General features: G+C 41.8%; 3 protein-coding genes across 3 annotated transcripts; all 3 read left to right on the top strand.

Annotated features, from left to right (window-relative positions):
* Positions 1-588: 588 nt before the first annotated feature.
* Positions 589-3,333, top strand: LOC145701366 (uncharacterized). Its single transcript, XM_081778586.1, has 5 exons — positions 589-701; positions 948-1,184; positions 1,505-1,980; positions 2,607-2,969; positions 3,011-3,333. Exons 2-5 carry the CDS (start codon positions 952-954, stop codon positions 3,331-3,333), a joined length of 1,395 nt encoding a protein of 464 aa, XP_081634712.1. The 5' UTR covers positions 589-701; positions 948-951.
* Positions 3,334-3,397: 64 nt separating this feature from the next.
* Positions 3,398-8,492, top strand: LOC145701365 (uncharacterized). The gene is made up of 9 exons (XM_081778585.1): positions 3,398-4,257; positions 4,917-6,443; positions 6,494-6,771; positions 6,816-7,084; positions 7,131-7,227; positions 7,269-7,391; positions 7,431-7,644; positions 7,684-7,920; positions 8,185-8,492. The coding sequence occupies exons 1-9, from the start codon at positions 3,405-3,407 to the stop codon at positions 8,490-8,492; spliced, it is 3,906 nt and encodes a 1,301-aa protein (XP_081634711.1). The 5' UTR covers positions 3,398-3,404.
* Positions 8,493-11,331: 2,839 nt separating this feature from the next.
* LOC145702860 (arylsulfatase B-like) lies at positions 11,332-14,464 on the top strand. Its single transcript, XM_081780151.1, has 6 exons — positions 11,332-11,459; positions 11,504-12,190; positions 13,278-13,595; positions 13,634-13,882; positions 13,920-14,115; positions 14,157-14,464. Exons 1-6 carry the CDS (start codon positions 11,409-11,411, stop codon positions 14,456-14,458), a joined length of 1,803 nt encoding a protein of 600 aa, XP_081636277.1. The 5' UTR covers positions 11,332-11,408; the 3' UTR covers positions 14,459-14,464.
* Positions 14,465-15,750: the final 1,286 nt, after the last annotated feature.

The following is a 15,750-nucleotide window of genomic DNA, read 5'->3' as shown; positions in this document are numbered from 1 at the left end:
AATTGCTCGTTGCGGGGAGATCAGATTCAAAGTAAGAGAACGGAACTAAAAGAAGAAACTCACAGTCAAAGAGAGAGAAAAATAAATGGGGAAAGGGAAGGCGCCCCCTCCAGCTCCAGGTGAGAGTTTTAAAGGGCAGAATTGACAGTGTCGAGGGGCAATTTATATTGCTTTCTGACACGTTCTCCCGCAGAAATCATAATTTCCAAAGAGCAAAAAAAAAACTCTTCAATTCAATTTCCAGAGCTTTTTTTTCATGCCAGAGCCAGTGGCTCCAAAAAAGGTTCAATTCGGAAGGCGAAAGTCGAGAATTGAGCCACTTCCTCATGGAGTTCTGAAAAATACCAATGAAGGGAATAGTCCGAATAATGGAAGTTTAGATGGATCACCGCCAGCTTATGATACAGGGTCGAAGCCAAGGAAGAGCGTGAAATTTACAGAAGATGTTGTGGAAAAAGAGCACAGGCACAGTTTTTAATCGAAAAAGAAGATTTTCTTCCATGAAAAATTTTTTAATAACCGAAATTTATTTAAATTTTCGAGTCGATTTTCGATCAATTTTCTTCTTTAAAAACTTCCAAAAGCACGATCCGAAAGACAGTCTATCAACCCGCCCCTCCCGATGAAGTGCCAAAATCAGCCATCAAAGTCGGTCTACCATCAGGTCAAGGTCCCGGCGGAGGACCTCGACCTTCCCAAACGTAAGTCCTATTCAATGATTCGAAAGGAGCATCTTTTGACGCATGGAGTTACTCAATCTGGGCACGCTTGATCTTTATGAATCGTAAATAGCGCTGCCGTTAAAGCCAAAGGCCATCCCATGCAGGGGCGAATGATTGATTCTACGTCAAAGCTCGGATAGCTTCAGCTGGCACCTGAATTTTTCATTTCACGAGCTCATGATCAAAATTCCAGAATCGCCGAAATTTTCATCATCAAAATTCTAGCTCAATGCGCGAGTCAAAGAAAGAAAACGTCGAACCATGGGACAAGGCAATAATCGAGCCAGCAATTACTGATTTTGCTCTGCCAGATCCTTGGCCCCATCGATGGAGAATTTTCTGGCATCACGTCTTTACCGTCGTATTCTTTGTGTTTTCCATGGCTTCAGTCGTCGCGCAATACGTTTCTTCCGCAATGATTGGCGCCATGCTTAATACTAGTTTTACGCATGATACGGACGAGTTTAAAATCGAAAATTTCTTTATAATTAAAATTATTGATGAATTATTTTCGCTATTTTTGGGTAAAAAAGAAGGGAAAATGTCTAGAACCGACATAAAATTTCGACAACTTTTGCGTGGGCGGCTACTGGGCTGCTAATTGGCCGGTTCGCCGAATCGAGGCTTCTGATTGGTTGAAAATTACCACGCAAAATTTGTCGATTTTTTGAAGGTTCTAGACACTTCCCCAAAAAGAAAGAAAAATTAATTCTTTTTATGGTTTTTGAAAAAAATCTTTCAATTTGCGCTCTCTTCCATTTTTCAAATTTGAACTCGAAAAGTGGACCTTGCAAAATGGAGCAGCACGGATCCGCAATCATGTTTCACAATTCTCAAATGGTCTTTTGGGTGCTTCTCGTCCCAGAGTTCTGGTGCTTCTTGTACGCCTTCTATTTCATCACTTTCAAAAAAGCTGACCGCCCGAGCTGGTCTCAGTTCTTCATCATTCTCCTCGTCGAATTTCTCTACACCGCCGGAATGGGAGTTTTCCTCTTCATTGTTGCGCCGGAGGTCTCGAGAACGATGACGATTGCGATGCTTCTTTTCCCGACGATCATGCCCATCATCATGCTCATTTTCGCCCCAACCGAAGAATCCTCCTTTTGCCTCGGCTGTGGACCGACAACACGAAAAATCATCATGTACTTTCTTCGTTTCTCGCTACTGATTCTCTGGTGCGTCGGAGTATTTCTCTTCTTTTTCGGAATCGAAGATCCAGTCATTGCAATTGTGGCGATTATTTGCGTCGCTTTGATGAGTTTGATAAATTGGGTGAATTTTGCGCTTTGCTCTGGGTCGAAGAAGATTTTGAGCTTGTCGGAGAAAGTCAGAGGAATCTCGAAATATAAAGACTGCCTTACAGGAAATGGATAAGAGAAACCATAAGAGAGTTTTAAGGGGGTAGAAACAGCTTTCTCGATTTTGGACTGCAGCTACATAAAAGAAAACATAAGATTTATTTATGTTCACGGAATTTCCTCATAAATGTTCCTAGAAAAAGGGTTGAGCTTAACAAAAATGTGCATGAAATTTGTTTAACTATCAGGGGACTCGAGATATACGTGTTTAAAAATTTGCGAAAATAGTGAATTTCGGAGAGATGAGCTGCTTCTGAGCCCGCTTACTCAAAAATTTGATGACTAAAACAAATTTCGAGGGAGATGCTCCTAGATCTAAGATGTATCTATCTAAACCAGAAGAGAAAATTTGAAAATGTAAGATTCTCTTGACTGTAGCGCCGGTCAAAAATCGCCTTTTTCGGAAAGAAGCTGTTTCTACCCCCTTAAGCAGTGATTAATTGGTTTTTTACTTCTTCGAATTTGCGATAAATAATAATTAGACATCTCATCATAAGTAGAGTGATTGAAGTCATTGAAATCCAAGAAAATAAATATCCACTAAAAGGCCTTCCTCAAAACGCAGATCTCTCCCTTATCGTGGCCTACTTCGGCGTCACCCCCTTCCGAATCGCCGCCATCGTCGGCTGCTGGTACTTCTACACTTTCTTTAACAACCTCGAAGACAACCCGCTAATGAGCAACCAAGATTGGAATGAATACGAGCGGAATTGCGACTGCAACTCTTTCGATGATTTCTGGAATCATAAAAGTCCCAAGTGCTTCACTACGTGGGTCTGGGTTTTTGGAATTTCAAGCGCGGTGACGTCGTATTTTCAAAAAGTTTCCGTCCGGGTTGATCTTCAAATCGCTGGTTTTGCGATTCCTGGCATTGTTGGTCCCATCATAGGTAGGATTGATTCTTAGACCGAATATTGATCACTATTCTAGCGCTGGTCGGAGTCGCTATTGCTGATATGATGAAAGAATCCGCCAACGATGAAAACTTCTCCGTCAGTGTCGAACACATCGTTCCACTCGTGATCGGTGCTGTCGGAGCTTTGAGCTTTGGATTCCTGACTCATTACATTTGGCATCCGGAATCGTGGATTTATCCACTCGAGCGAGATGTGTTCATGCTGCCGAGTTATCGACCCGTCGGTACTTCTACGTTTACCTTGCTGAATAGAAGAACGGTTGACATCGAAGCTGAGTTACAGTCAGAAGCAATGAAGAAATTTCAACCAGATCGGAAATCAAGGAAGAGATTCTAACTAAAGACTTCTCAGTTTTCATGAATTTTTTCAGTAAAATCAATCCTGAATCTTCAAAAAGATCAACGCGAATGACAATGTCTCGAAAATCCGCTCGAACGACGACAGTGAAAGGATCAGCTCCGACATCTGGCAAGAAAACGACTCTTTGGGATAAAGGACAAGAATTCCCAATGATCTTCATTTGCACCACTCTTTGGCACGAAGAAGATTTTGAAATGGCCACGCTCTTGCGATCTGTCTCCAAATTGCTCCGACATGCGAGAAGAAAAGAAAGAAACAACGATCCGAATCAGTATCATCTCGAAATGCACATCTTCTTCGACAATGTCTTCGAGACGAAAAAAGCGGACAAAGACGGGCCAGATGATTTCCTCAACGCCCCGGAGTGGCTCGAGCTCAACGATTGGGTCAAGCAATTCCAGCGTGTTTTCAAAGAAGTCTTGAATATCTATGGAGATGGAACTTACCTTAGCCCGAATCAGCTGAAAGATGGAAAGATCATCAGAACTCCTTATGGAGGAAGAGTCGTTTATGAAATCGCTGGATATCCGTTCGTCATTCACTTGAAAGACGCGAACTTGGTCCAGAGAGGGAAACGATGGTCCCAGGTCATGTATCTTTACTACCTCATCGGTTGGAAAATCGACGCCTGTCGTCAAAAAACTCCATTTTCAAAGAAAACCATCGACAAGAAGAAATCCTTCATTCTCGCTCTCGATGGAGACGTCGATTTCGACCCGCCAGCATTTGAACTTGTCCTGGACAGATGCATGAGGAATGACAAATTGGCTGCTTGTTGCGGTGCTATTCATCCGAAAGGGTCTGGATGGCTTGTTGCTTATCAGAACTTTGAGTATGCCGTCGGTCATTGGCTTCAGAAGTCGGCAGAGCATGTCTTGGGCTGCGTTTTGTGCTCACCAGGTGATTTTTACGGCCTTATGTTTGATTGCAAATTCTGATAAAGATACAATCAGACCATCGCTGCTCTGAATTTTTATCTACTTTATTTTCTTCTGACAGCTGCGCTATGACGGCGCTAGAGAAAAATCTGAATAAAACTGGTGCAAAAACAGAACAACTCGTCAAAAGAAAGAAATGCACAATCCACTTGTCGAAACAATCAAAAAACCATGCGGCTGCCTCGTCAATACCGCCTTCCAGATCCCCTTCTCCCCAGTCGTCATCTTCAGTCCCTGCGACGCGTGCAATAAGAAGATGCACTCGACTATCAAAGACTTCATCTTGTCTTCGACTCTGCGGAGCCAGATTTGCCGATCCAAGCCAATGTCCACCCAGTTTAACCCACCAGTGATCGTCAAGACTGAACCAGCCGTCGAAGAAGAGGAAGAATACGAAATTGTCTCAACAGCATGTGAAGAAATCCAACCGGAAGATAGAGGGAACGCAACGATCATGATCGCGAATTCCGAGAGACACTTCACAATTTCTGTTCCAGATCCACTTTTCGAAGAAAACTGTAAAATCTCTGTTAAAACTGAGCCCCAATAAATTCTAAAATCAAAGCTTTATCGTTTTCATTTCTTTGCCAAAAAAATTTTTTCAAAAAAATTCATTTTTAGGATGCTTTTCTTTGATGAGAGTCAGTTACCTCAACAACCCAAATGTCATGGCCATGTACAAATCTCTCGCTCAAAATCCGATGGAAAAGCTTCAATACGATCAGGGCGAAGATCGTTGGCTCTGTACTCTCATGCTCTTTTCTGGCGGGCGAATCGAGTACGAAGGATCCTCTCACTGCAACACTTATGCTCCAGAAGATCTTGGAACATTCTATAAGCAGCGGCGTCGGTGGGGTCCATCGACCACGGCCAATATCTGGAATCTCGTTGCTGAGCAGAAAATGGCTCGAAAGTCGAACCCGTATATTTCGGTCCCGTACATCATGTATCAGTTCACAGTTTTGGTTTTCTCCCTTATTGGTGTTTCAACGACGATGATGATGGTTGCCGAAGCTTTGGCCCTCGGTCTCGGTGGAGCACTCCCGCGATGGGCGACTTATCTAATTGTCATAACTCCTGTGACCATTTTCACTTTCGCTTGCTACATTTCAAAAGACGGGGAGCTTCAGCTCTCCCTGGCGACTTGGTTCTCTCTTATGTTTTCATTTCTCATGGCACTTGTCCTTATTGGAATCATCATCGAAGGTGTCAATTGCCCTCTTTCCCCGAGTTTCTTGTTTTTCGCCGCCATGGCTTTTATCCATATTTTCGGTGCGCTTCTTCACGGTGACATCTATGCAATCATTTGCGGCGTAATCTACTTTCTTTTCATTCCCTCTTGTTTCATTTTCCTTCAAATCTACTCGATTGCTAACCTGAACGATTGCTCTTGGGGTACTAGGCAGGCGAAAAAAGCAGATACAGGCATCAAAAAGACCTTCTGGCAGCGACTTTGTGGCAAAAGTGACGACGAAATCGCAAAGGAAAACGCCGGAGATGTGGATGGAACAAACTGCACTTGTGTTCTTTGCTTAGATCCAAGATATGAAATCAGAATTAAAGATGAAGTGCTTGATATGATGAAAAATCATGGAAAACCAGTGGTTGAGGAGCAACCAGCGCCTGCATCTCAGCCACCACCGCCACCGCCTCCAGCACCAGAACGAGTTGAAAAAGCAGAGCCACGATTGACCACAGCCTCTGTTGCTTCTAAAGGAACCTTTTTAGCCGTCGACCAAGAGACGAGAAATACAATAAACGATTTCCTTCATGGTGACAGCGCCGTGCCTCAGAGCATGCTCGAGCATTCCGGCTTCATGGGCGCCCGACAAACAGCTATCATCGGCGATGAAACCGGTATGAACGCGCAATACCTTGACCCGCGAGAATTCGACAAAGAAATCAAGAACGAGAGATTATACGGCGGCTTCCAAATCAGAAAACTTCGGCAGATCGGCGCTGATGACTGGCAGAGCTACATGATCAATCCGAAAACGGGAAAAACATGTTATCAAGCAAAACCCATTGGTTATTCGGAAGAATATACTCTTGGAGACGTTCGGGACCGAGAAATTAAGCTTTACAAGGAAGTTGGTGGGACGAATTATTTGAGCTGGATTATTGGCAAAAATGCGCCCTTTGACAAGAGTAAGTTTTGAAATCAAGGAAGAAAATGACTTTTCTTCATCAATTTTTAGGATGCAAAGTCTACACGCTGTCAAATCCCGAGCAAACATTCTGGGAGACTATGCAAGACCCGACAGAAGGTTACATAGGCATCAGAAACAAGGGAAAGAACTTCCAGAAAATCAAGGAGCACGAAGCCTGGCTTGCAGAAGAAATGTCAAACTTCAGAGATGAAAAGTTTATGTACTACATTTTCATCAATGTCATGTGGATCATCATTTCCTGCGTGATTCTGAAGTACTCTTACATGTTGATGTCAATAGAGATTCCGCTTGGGGACATAAGCTTGGTAAGCCATCGATTTTACGATAAATACGCTAAATAACCCCTCAGCCAGGATGCGGAGAAGTCGTAGAAGACGAATCACCAGATGAATTTATGCGAATGCGAGGGGCATATTTCAAAATGATTCCAACCAACCGCTCACGAAGTATGGCCGGACCGTCATTCAAAGATATTGGAATAGGATTTCCTGATTACGGAAACGGCAATTCTGACGATGAAGATCAAAGAGTCCTCGTTCTTCAGCCGTTTTCACTGTTTTTCCTATTCATTTACATTGTCATCATTTTCGTCCAGTTTGGCTGCATGCTATGGCATCGGTAAGAGAATATTTTGATACAGAGTACTCTCAATTTTATTTCATAGTTTGTCGACATTGTACCATTACATTGCCTACATCGATGTCAAAATCGAAAAGTCGCTTGCTGAAGATCAACTCGAGCTGAAAGAAAACATCATTCAGGTTGGCCTTCTTTCATCTTGCATTCATAAAATGGTCTCTAGAAACATCGACAAGAAATGGACCGAATGCTAGAAGAAAGCGAATTCGACGATGATGATGATGAAGATTACGATGACGATTTCCTCGACGCAGATGATGATGAATTCGGCATGCTTGTTGAACAGGTATTTTCTTTGTGAGAAAAGAGCTCATAAAATCGATAGACTAACGAATTCAAATCGCCATACGAAGAGCCAGATGATGAGTCGGACGAGAACTCAACGAAAAATGTGACGGGCATTGGTGTGGCTGCAGCAACAGTTGCCGTGAACTTTTCAGGAGACGGAGGAGGAGGACAGGACTCGATCAGAAGCAATAAGCAGAAGAAACGAGTGACTGGAGTCGCCGTTGCTGCTAAAGGACTCTTATCCGTTCCCGGTATGAAGTCTAATTTGGACTTTTTCTCATCCTTTTCAGACGAAGATGAACAAGGTCTTATCTCGAATCAATCCGCCTTTACGAACTACGAATCAATCAAAAATCCCTACGAGCAAATGGAAGCTGATCGAGCACAGGGCAAGTCAAATCCAGCATTTGACGGTGGCGAGGTCGAAATGCAAGATCTAACTCCAACAGGGTCTGATAAAGGAGAAAATGAAGAGCGAATGGAAGATGACGAAAATGGTCATATTTCTATTCCTCCCATGATTCAGAGTAAGTTCATTAATATTTATTGAGCTTCAAACATTATCTGAACATATTAGTGATGAATCATCACTGATGATACTGTGTCATTTCAGAAATAGGGACAATAATGGAAAAGTATAAGACTAAAAATGTTTCATTTGCTTAAAAAAATTGCTCCATAAATCGTCTGGTACATCTACTTATACAGTCAAATGTGGCGCTTTAGACCGTAAAATTTCAATTTTCTGGGGAATATTATCTACCTTATCTCATCAAGATCTATTTTTTCAGTGAGCATGGAAGATAAGATTCAACAAGATGAAGACTTCAACGCCCAAAATCCTTACCATTCTCCTGGAGGAACTGCCTTCTACTCCGGCGAGCATCAGCAAGTCGAGCAGCCGCCGATCCCCCCGATGCCGATTGGGGTCAGCAATCCGAAAGATTGGGTAGACTTTATGGACCCCGCGGAGATCAGGCGAAAAGTCGAAGCAGATAAATTGGAAGTTCAGAGAAAACTGGAAGAGTTTTCTGCAATGATGCTCGCGAAAGATACAGTCAAAGCTGAGCCAGAAGCAAACTCAGGAAGGTTCCATTAAAATTCTTGATTGTCACTAATTGATCGGAAATTGAACCGAAAAAAGCTCCCGCTGACATGATAACTGGCGATCCAACAATGGAAGACCCCGACGACTTCGACTACCTGATGCGCTCAAGCTCCAACTCCGTCATGGCAGAATCCGATAGTCCTCAGAAAAATGGAATACGAGCTGCTTCTCCGAGCAACATCATGAATCCCTTTGAAATTCCGGGAATGCCTGGTGAACAGGATGCATAATTTCGGTGCTGCTTACTTTACCTTTTTGTATATTTTCTAACTGATAATAAAAATGTGTGTGCAGTGGGCGTTTTTTTCAATGATTTTTCAAATATTAAATAGTAATTTTATTTTCACGAAATTGAAGATTGTAATTATAGCTGACATTTCTTCTCAAAGGCTCCACGTGACCCGGCAATGGCCTAAGAAGAAGGTTCAAAATGAATTAAAAGCAAGTTCAGTCTCACCCAAGGTTGAGAAAAAACCGCGACGGTCGATTATTTTCTGATAAACCAGCTGTTCTTCTTGGCATAATTTCGTTACGGATCTTTGTGGTTAGCCTGGGAAAGCTTTCGAGAAGGATTCTAGAGTTTCGCTGTCGCCAAAGATCGACTGATTTTTCTTTTTGGAAAGAGAATGGGGATGAATGTTTTGTCGACTTTCGCATTCGATCTTTGATTGATCTGAAGACCATAAAATTAGCTTTGATCAGAAAAATAAAAAATTTTCGAATAGGGCCTTCTCGAAAAACATCAAAAATTAATGAAATTTAGCTGATAAATTAGCTCTAGAAATTACCTCATTAAAAGTCTCAGGCCATAGACAACAGAAAATCCACCGCCAGCAAAAATCAGTCCAAGAACCCCAGCGACAATTAAAAATTCTCCATCGAACAAGCCTTCAGATTCTTGACGCCTCGGTGGCTCTTGAGATTGTGCCTCGACCTGAAGTGGGGAGCAGTTTTCTCCACCAAAGCCATCGAGACAACGACAGCGGAAGCTTCCGATTGTGTTCAGACAAACGCTATTTGGAAGTCTACAAGGGCGACTTTTCATGACTCATCTAATTCTGGTTTTTAGCTGTGTTTTGGATTGGAGTCAATTTCCTGATGCACTCATTAACATCAAGCTCGCACGTCAACCCTTCAAATCCCTCATTGCAAATACACTCTTCTAGCTCATCATTACAAACAGCTCCATTTTGACACTCATTCTCATCACAAAAACTCCCAATCGGTTGAGAAACAGAATATCCAAGCACAAAGCCTTGTCCTGTTGTGGACCCATCAGTTGTAAAAACTAGTCTTACAGGTCCCTGGCCAGTATTTCTCCGAGACCAACGGGGGTCATCAAGTTCTCGGCCGCAGATTGTGATGGTAGTTTCGTCGGAAAAAATGAGTTCAAGCTTGTCCCATGCGCATTGAACATGGTTTTCAATGTCAACTGCAAGTATTTCTTTTTTCGAATTTCAAAAGGAAATGGAAGCACTAATTACATTGCAATTTATAAGTTATAATCCGGTACCTAGGGTCACCTCTCCATTAACATCGATCAAATATTCACAAGAAAGTCCATTATCATATCTCAAATTTGGGTAGCCCTGATGGCTTTCAATTTCTCCACTTTGTTCTGAGTACGTTGTCTCTTCCAAACATCTCTGGGCGTAAATAACTCTGAATAATAATAACCAAAACATCGACATTTTTAAGCTACTATGTCCCTGGCTTTTCGACCTATTACTTTCCCCAAGACTCTCGGAAGCACTTAAAAAATCATCCATTGTCGACTTAATTCTCCATCATTGAAAAAGGCAAGGAAATTGCTAGAAGGTTGTCATGTTTTCTTCCTTTTATTCAAGTTTGTTTTGAAGCCGTAATAATTGGCAACATATAAATTGGTGAAATCGTAATCCATTAGCCAGTCATCATATTCATATTCTCTCAGTTCAAATTCGATCATTTTGTGCGTCTCGGGAATCTCACTGATTTTTGAAAAGGGAAAAAATAGCAAAATACCCCCTTACCTGGGAACTTTTAGGACCAGATATATCGAGGTCAACACTAAGGCAGCAACCATAATTATCTGAAGAAAAGTCATCTTTATTTTCTACCGGATTCTTTTTTATCTATACTTACAGGCATATATAAGGAAGGATGAATAATATATCCTCTTGCCAGTCTTTTTCCTGGCGGTTTATCAATCAGAGATCATTAAAAAGGAAAGGAAAACGAAAAAAAATCTCGATAGATCGAAAAAAATAAAGGCGATATCGATGTTGATACCCTTAATGATCCCTTATCTTTCTTGGTCCCTCTTCATCTTCGTCAACTGTTTCTTCAGCTTCTGACTCAATTGATTCTAGAGCAGCCCCAGCTTCTTACTTGGCCTTCTTCCGGATTCGCTGAAATCAAAATAAAAACACAAAAAAAAACAATCTCAAAATGAAGGAAGAACGCTGACAGTCGACCCCCTTTTCATGAATTAAAGATGCCATCTGCTTACGTTCATTTCATTCTCTCTTTCTGTTTATCTTCTTTTTCAGAAGAACGCTGCAAAGATGGAAAGGATTTGTAGGGCACTGACAGTGCATTTTCATTAGGTCAAATTACTTTGCGGCATACTCATTTAAAATTGGACAGGTTTATAATTTTGCGTCTCCTCTTTTTTTGGGGAGAAGAATTGACAGTCTAATTTCATGGTGTCTTCGAGATTTTGTTGTCAATTTCGTGAAATTAAATGAGTCGAAACATTATATCATTTCATTAATATTAATTTATTTAGTCAGCTATTCTTTGCATTTACTCCGACAAAGATGCTTGTTGAGATAATGGCATCGTTGATTATCTTTCTGACGGATAAGGGAGGAGCCGAGCTTCTTTGAATTTCTCACGAGGAATTTTTATTAATTTAAAAGAGCGATGGGCTCTTTGAAATTCTTTTTCCTGCTGCATCATTTTTCGATTTCCCAGGTTTGACTTACAGAGAGATTTTTAAGCAGAGAGATTGTTTCTAGAAAGTTTTGAAGAAGAAGCCCCACGTGATCTTCGTCCTGGTTGATGACCTCGGATTTGACGATGTTGGATACGTCAATAAAGATGTCCACTCGCCAAATATCGACGCTCTTGCAAAAGATGCCCTTCACCTCAAAAATTACTACAACCAGCCTTCATGCACTCCCTCCCGCGCCGCTCTAATGACAGGCCGGTACAATATCCGAATGGGCATGCAAAGCGGCGTGATCAGGCCAGAAGAGCCGGAAGGAATTCCTCTCCAAGAAACACTCCTCTCCGATGCGTTCAAACAGTGTGGCTACAGAACTGGACTTCAGGGAAAGTGGCATTTGGGCTTTTACACGTACCACCATTGTCCGCAAAATCGCGGGTTTGATCGGTTCTATGGCTTTTATCTTGGAGCGCAAGATTACTTTTTCCACGATTCTGGACGAGCAAATGAGCACAAATACAGCTACGAAAATGAGATCTCCGGCGTGCACAATACTCGATTCTCGCAAGGAACTTGGGGCCGACCGTGGGGATATGATTTCAGAGAAGCGTTTCCAGGAGGAGAAGAAAATGACAAGATCTTGGATGATACTTATACAAATGGAACTTATTCGACGAAGCTTTTTGTTGACGATTTTATCAGTCAACTTCAGATTAACAGTCCAGAAGAGCCACTTTTTAATTATGTTTCTTTTCAGGTAAGAATTGAGTGGTCTCCGTTTGCCCAAGTCGCCGTTTGCCCAAGTCGCCGTCTGCCCAAGTCGCCGTTTGCCCAACTTGGGCAGACGGAGATCTTAGGCAAACGGCGATGTGAATTTTTTTTTTTAATTGATTGATCATAAAATAATAGAAGTAAGCTTTCCGAATTATGACATCGTTTAGATAGATCACGAAGAGCCTTCGTAATGGGTGGTCTAATTATGAGAGTCGCTAAATTCTCAATCAAAGTCCTAATAAACTATTCCTGGAAGAGTTAATCAAGAAGAAAAAGAATCCGGTTTACTGAGACTGGATCATTATTCGGTTGTCATAAGATTGTGCATTTGATGTTTGTAAATCAAGCCTGAGTACCCCTCTTCGCTGGGAGGAGGTTTTGGGAAGAGTTTCATCAGTTTTCCCCTTTTTTCTTTTTTTCTCACTTCTCACAATGACTGTTTCCCTGAGTTTCAATCAGAAATAACTCCAAAAATAGAACGAACCGATAATGAATCACAAGAAACAGCAATATGTGACCATCAATTCAACCAAGTTGGGGATTAGCGCTTGTGAGGACTCGGCACATCTATCGTTTCCTCAATCTGTAGGCCTCGGACGTAAAACTAGCGATATAACTTTACCATCTCTATCTATCCTATCCTGCTGGTTTTGATTTCATAATTCAAGATGACTCATCTTAGATGAGAAAATTCCCGATCTTAGTAATTATAAACTGAAATCAAAGTCTTCTTTGCGCTCATAAAGTTCAGAAACCTTGAATTAATTTCTTTAAATAGAATCATGATTATATTTTCAATTTGATCGCCGTCTGCCCAAGATCGCCGTTTGCCCAAGTCTCCGTCTGCCCAAGTTGGGCAAACGGCGATCTTGGGCAGACGGCGACTTGGGCAAACGGCGACTTGGGCAAACGGAGACCACTCGTAAGAATTTTGTGGTTTTCAAGTTTCAAAAAGAAAGACCATAAATCATCAACATTTTTTATCAATATGAATTTCTGTCATTTTAAAAAACGACCGCATTTTCCTATCACCTATATCCAATCCAATCTTGCCCCTGATAAGTTATCAGGATGTCCATGGACCCCTTCAAACAGTCAACCGTTTCAAAAACCTCTACGAAGACAAAACAGACACGTGGACTCATGAGCGAATCGAGTACTCCACAAAAGTCTCCACCCTCGATTTTCACCTTGGCCGAATGGTCGATGCTCTCAAACAATACAACTATTGGGAGAACACCATTCTCATTTTCACATCGGACAACGGGGGTCAGCCTCGCGAAGGCGCTTCGAACTGGCCATTGAGAGGATCGAAGGGCACGATTTTTGATGGAGGGTTGAAATCCAGAGCGTTTATTGTTTCACCTCTCTTGCAAAATCGAATCAAGGTAGAAACAATTTCACGGGGAAATCTATTTTTTTCTAGGGTGAAGAATACAAACCTCTCTTCCATGTCTCCGATTGGTTCCCAACGCTTCTCAAGCTGTCTGGTTGCGAGATTCCAGAGTCGGCCGGGCGACCACTAGATGGAAAAGCTCAAGAACTATTCGTCCACCAGCCAAAAGCAGCTAGAAATAACATTCTCCACTTTCTCGATCCGCTGGTTCAGCATGATTTCAATGACGAAAGAGAATTCTCCTACCTGAATAATCGAGCTTTCAACGTAACCATCAAGGTATTTTAATCAAAAAGACAAAGTAACAGCTGATTAGGCGTCTTATCGAAGCGGAAGATGGAAGATCATAACAGGCAAGCCTTGTGGAAACGGTTGTGGGTACATAAAAAGCTCAAGAAATCCAAGTTATGCGAAGGATAATACGAAATTGACAGATATGAAGAAGGAGAAGAATAAAAATGTGCGACTCTACGACATGTGGGCAGACAGAGGGGAGAAATTCGACAAATCAGGTGGCTAAAACAGCTCCTAAATATTTTTGTTATTCTTGTAGATTCAAAACCGTGGATGACCAAGAAGCTTTTGGAAAAACTCGCTGATTTCTATGATGAACAGGTGATGCCGCAAAAGCGGAAAGAAAGCCCGAATGCTGACCCGGACAACCATGGTGGAGTTTGGATGCCCTGGCGAGACACAGAAGTTTTCGACTACACCCAGCACTCTTACAAAAACAACTTCTCGATGCAGCAGACAAAATGCTTGTTTGAGCAAAAATCTCTTGAACAACTCTTTATCTCGAAACCGACAAAGCAAGAGCTGCTCAGATCCTCTGTCAACCGCAAAAGCTGTCAATAAACCAAACCGTCTTGAATCCAGCTTCCTTTTTTTTCTCGCGCAGAAATTAAAAATTCATCGCGTCGATTTTCAAAATTTATGAATTCACGGGTCTTTTTGCGACTCTCGATTCTAAAATTTGTCGAAAAGAAAGTTGATTGACACCGAATATGCCTCTGATTCCGTCACTACCCGATAGAAAAACGGAAAAGAGAAAAGATCCTCCCAAGTTTCTTCGACAACTTCCAGATTCCGTCAGGTAATACAAATGAAAACGCTCATCACTGATGAGTCATCAGGGTTAGGGTTTGGGTTAGTCTTCCTTGATTTCAACGCAGCAATTTCAGAAATCGGCGGCAATCGTTCGACAACGATATCGACCTTAGTATCTTGATGAGTGTGCTACCAAGTCCCAAAGACGTTTTCGAGCGAGAGCTAGAATGGAACATCTCCGACGAACTCGCAAAACTCGCTATTCAGCAACAATCTTCTGCTTTCTGAAGTTCTGAAAAAAAAATTATTTCTGACCGTTTTATGTCTAAAAGCCTTTACTTTTCCATTGTGACTATTTTAGGCAAATTTGTCAACCCTTTTCTGGAAACAAAGCCACAATTTAAGACATCGATATATTTTCATCAGACGATAAAAGTTTCCGGGGCAGGGCAATTTTCGCGTGAGAAATTCAAATAGGAACCAGAACGATATTTTCTTGATTGATAAATTGGTCGATTCATCATCTTCAGCGAGTCAGAACGAAATCAAAGCGGTCCGCTGGCGGTGGGCGCATCAGGTTGAAAACGGACGAATTACTTGTACTCTTTTTTCTTCGGTTAGTGTCTAAAAATTTCCTTCTTTGAATTAGTTTTCGAAGGGAGAAAAAAAATCTGCATTTTATTTTGTAAAATGGACTTCCAGGTTTTCTTGAACTTGAAGCTCACTTCCCAAAAAATGGCGCTTGGGAAAACCGGATGATCATTTTTTTACTGTTTTCCGGCAAGTTTGCCCCCAAACGTCCACTTACACTCTTTTTGGCTGTTGTGGCTGTCAGTTGAAAGTATGATGGCTGTTTCCTTTTGAAATTTCCGTCGGCGTTTCTAACCACGTGGCTAGCGCGCTCATGTGGATCCGACTCTTTCCCATAAAAAATCACTCTCTTTTTTTACGATCAGGGCGCGTCACTATGCGGTATATACGGCGGCCTATTCAATCAAGGCTGGCGATTCATAGGAGATTCTTGAGCTGTCTCAGGCTTTTTTCTATGAGTCATAGCCAGTCAAAGCTTATTGAGAAGAAATTGGTATGATTGATAATAT

The sequence above is a fragment of the Oikopleura dioica genome, chromosome PAR, assembly GCF_907165135.1.
Source record: "Oikopleura dioica chromosome PAR, OKI2018_I68_1.0, whole genome shotgun sequence".
Taxonomy (NCBI): domain Eukaryota; kingdom Metazoa; phylum Chordata; class Appendicularia; order Copelata; family Oikopleuridae; genus Oikopleura; species Oikopleura dioica.
The sequence above is the reverse complement of the archived record's forward strand: the minus strand, read 5'-3'. Positions and strand labels throughout refer to the sequence as shown.

Bases quoted from the DNA above. Each gene is read 5' to 3' on its own strand.
- LOC145701366 (XM_081778586.1), top strand. From the start codon at position 952: ATGCGCGAGTCAAAGAAAGAAAACGTCGAACCATGGGACAAGGCAATA. The intron at 1,981-2,606 runs GTTTGATAAATT...TTGAAATCCAAG, and splicing joins TATTTGCGTCGCTTTGATGA to AAAATAAATATCCACTAAAA. The intron at 2,970-3,010 runs GTAGGATTGATT...TCACTATTCTAG, and splicing joins CATTGTTGGTCCCATCATAG to CGCTGGTCGGAGTCGCTATT.
- LOC145701365 (XM_081778585.1), top strand. From the start codon at position 3,405: ATGACAATGTCTCGAAAATCCGCTCGAACGACGACAGTGAAAGGATCA. The intron at 6,772-6,815 runs GTAAGCCATCGA...ATAACCCCTCAG, and splicing joins CGCTTGGGGACATAAGCTTG to CCAGGATGCGGAGAAGTCGT. The intron at 7,645-7,683 runs GTATGAAGTCTA...CATCCTTTTCAG, and splicing joins AGGACTCTTATCCGTTCCCG to ACGAAGATGAACAAGGTCTT.
- LOC145702860 (XM_081780151.1), top strand. From the start codon at position 11,409: ATGGGCTCTTTGAAATTCTTTTTCCTGCTGCATCATTTTTCGATTTCC. The intron at 11,460-11,503 runs GTTTGACTTACA...GATTGTTTCTAG, and splicing joins ATCATTTTTCGATTTCCCAG to AAAGTTTTGAAGAAGAAGCC. The intron at 13,596-13,633 runs GTAGAAACAATT...ATTTTTTTCTAG, and splicing joins TCTTGCAAAATCGAATCAAG to GGTGAAGAATACAAACCTCT.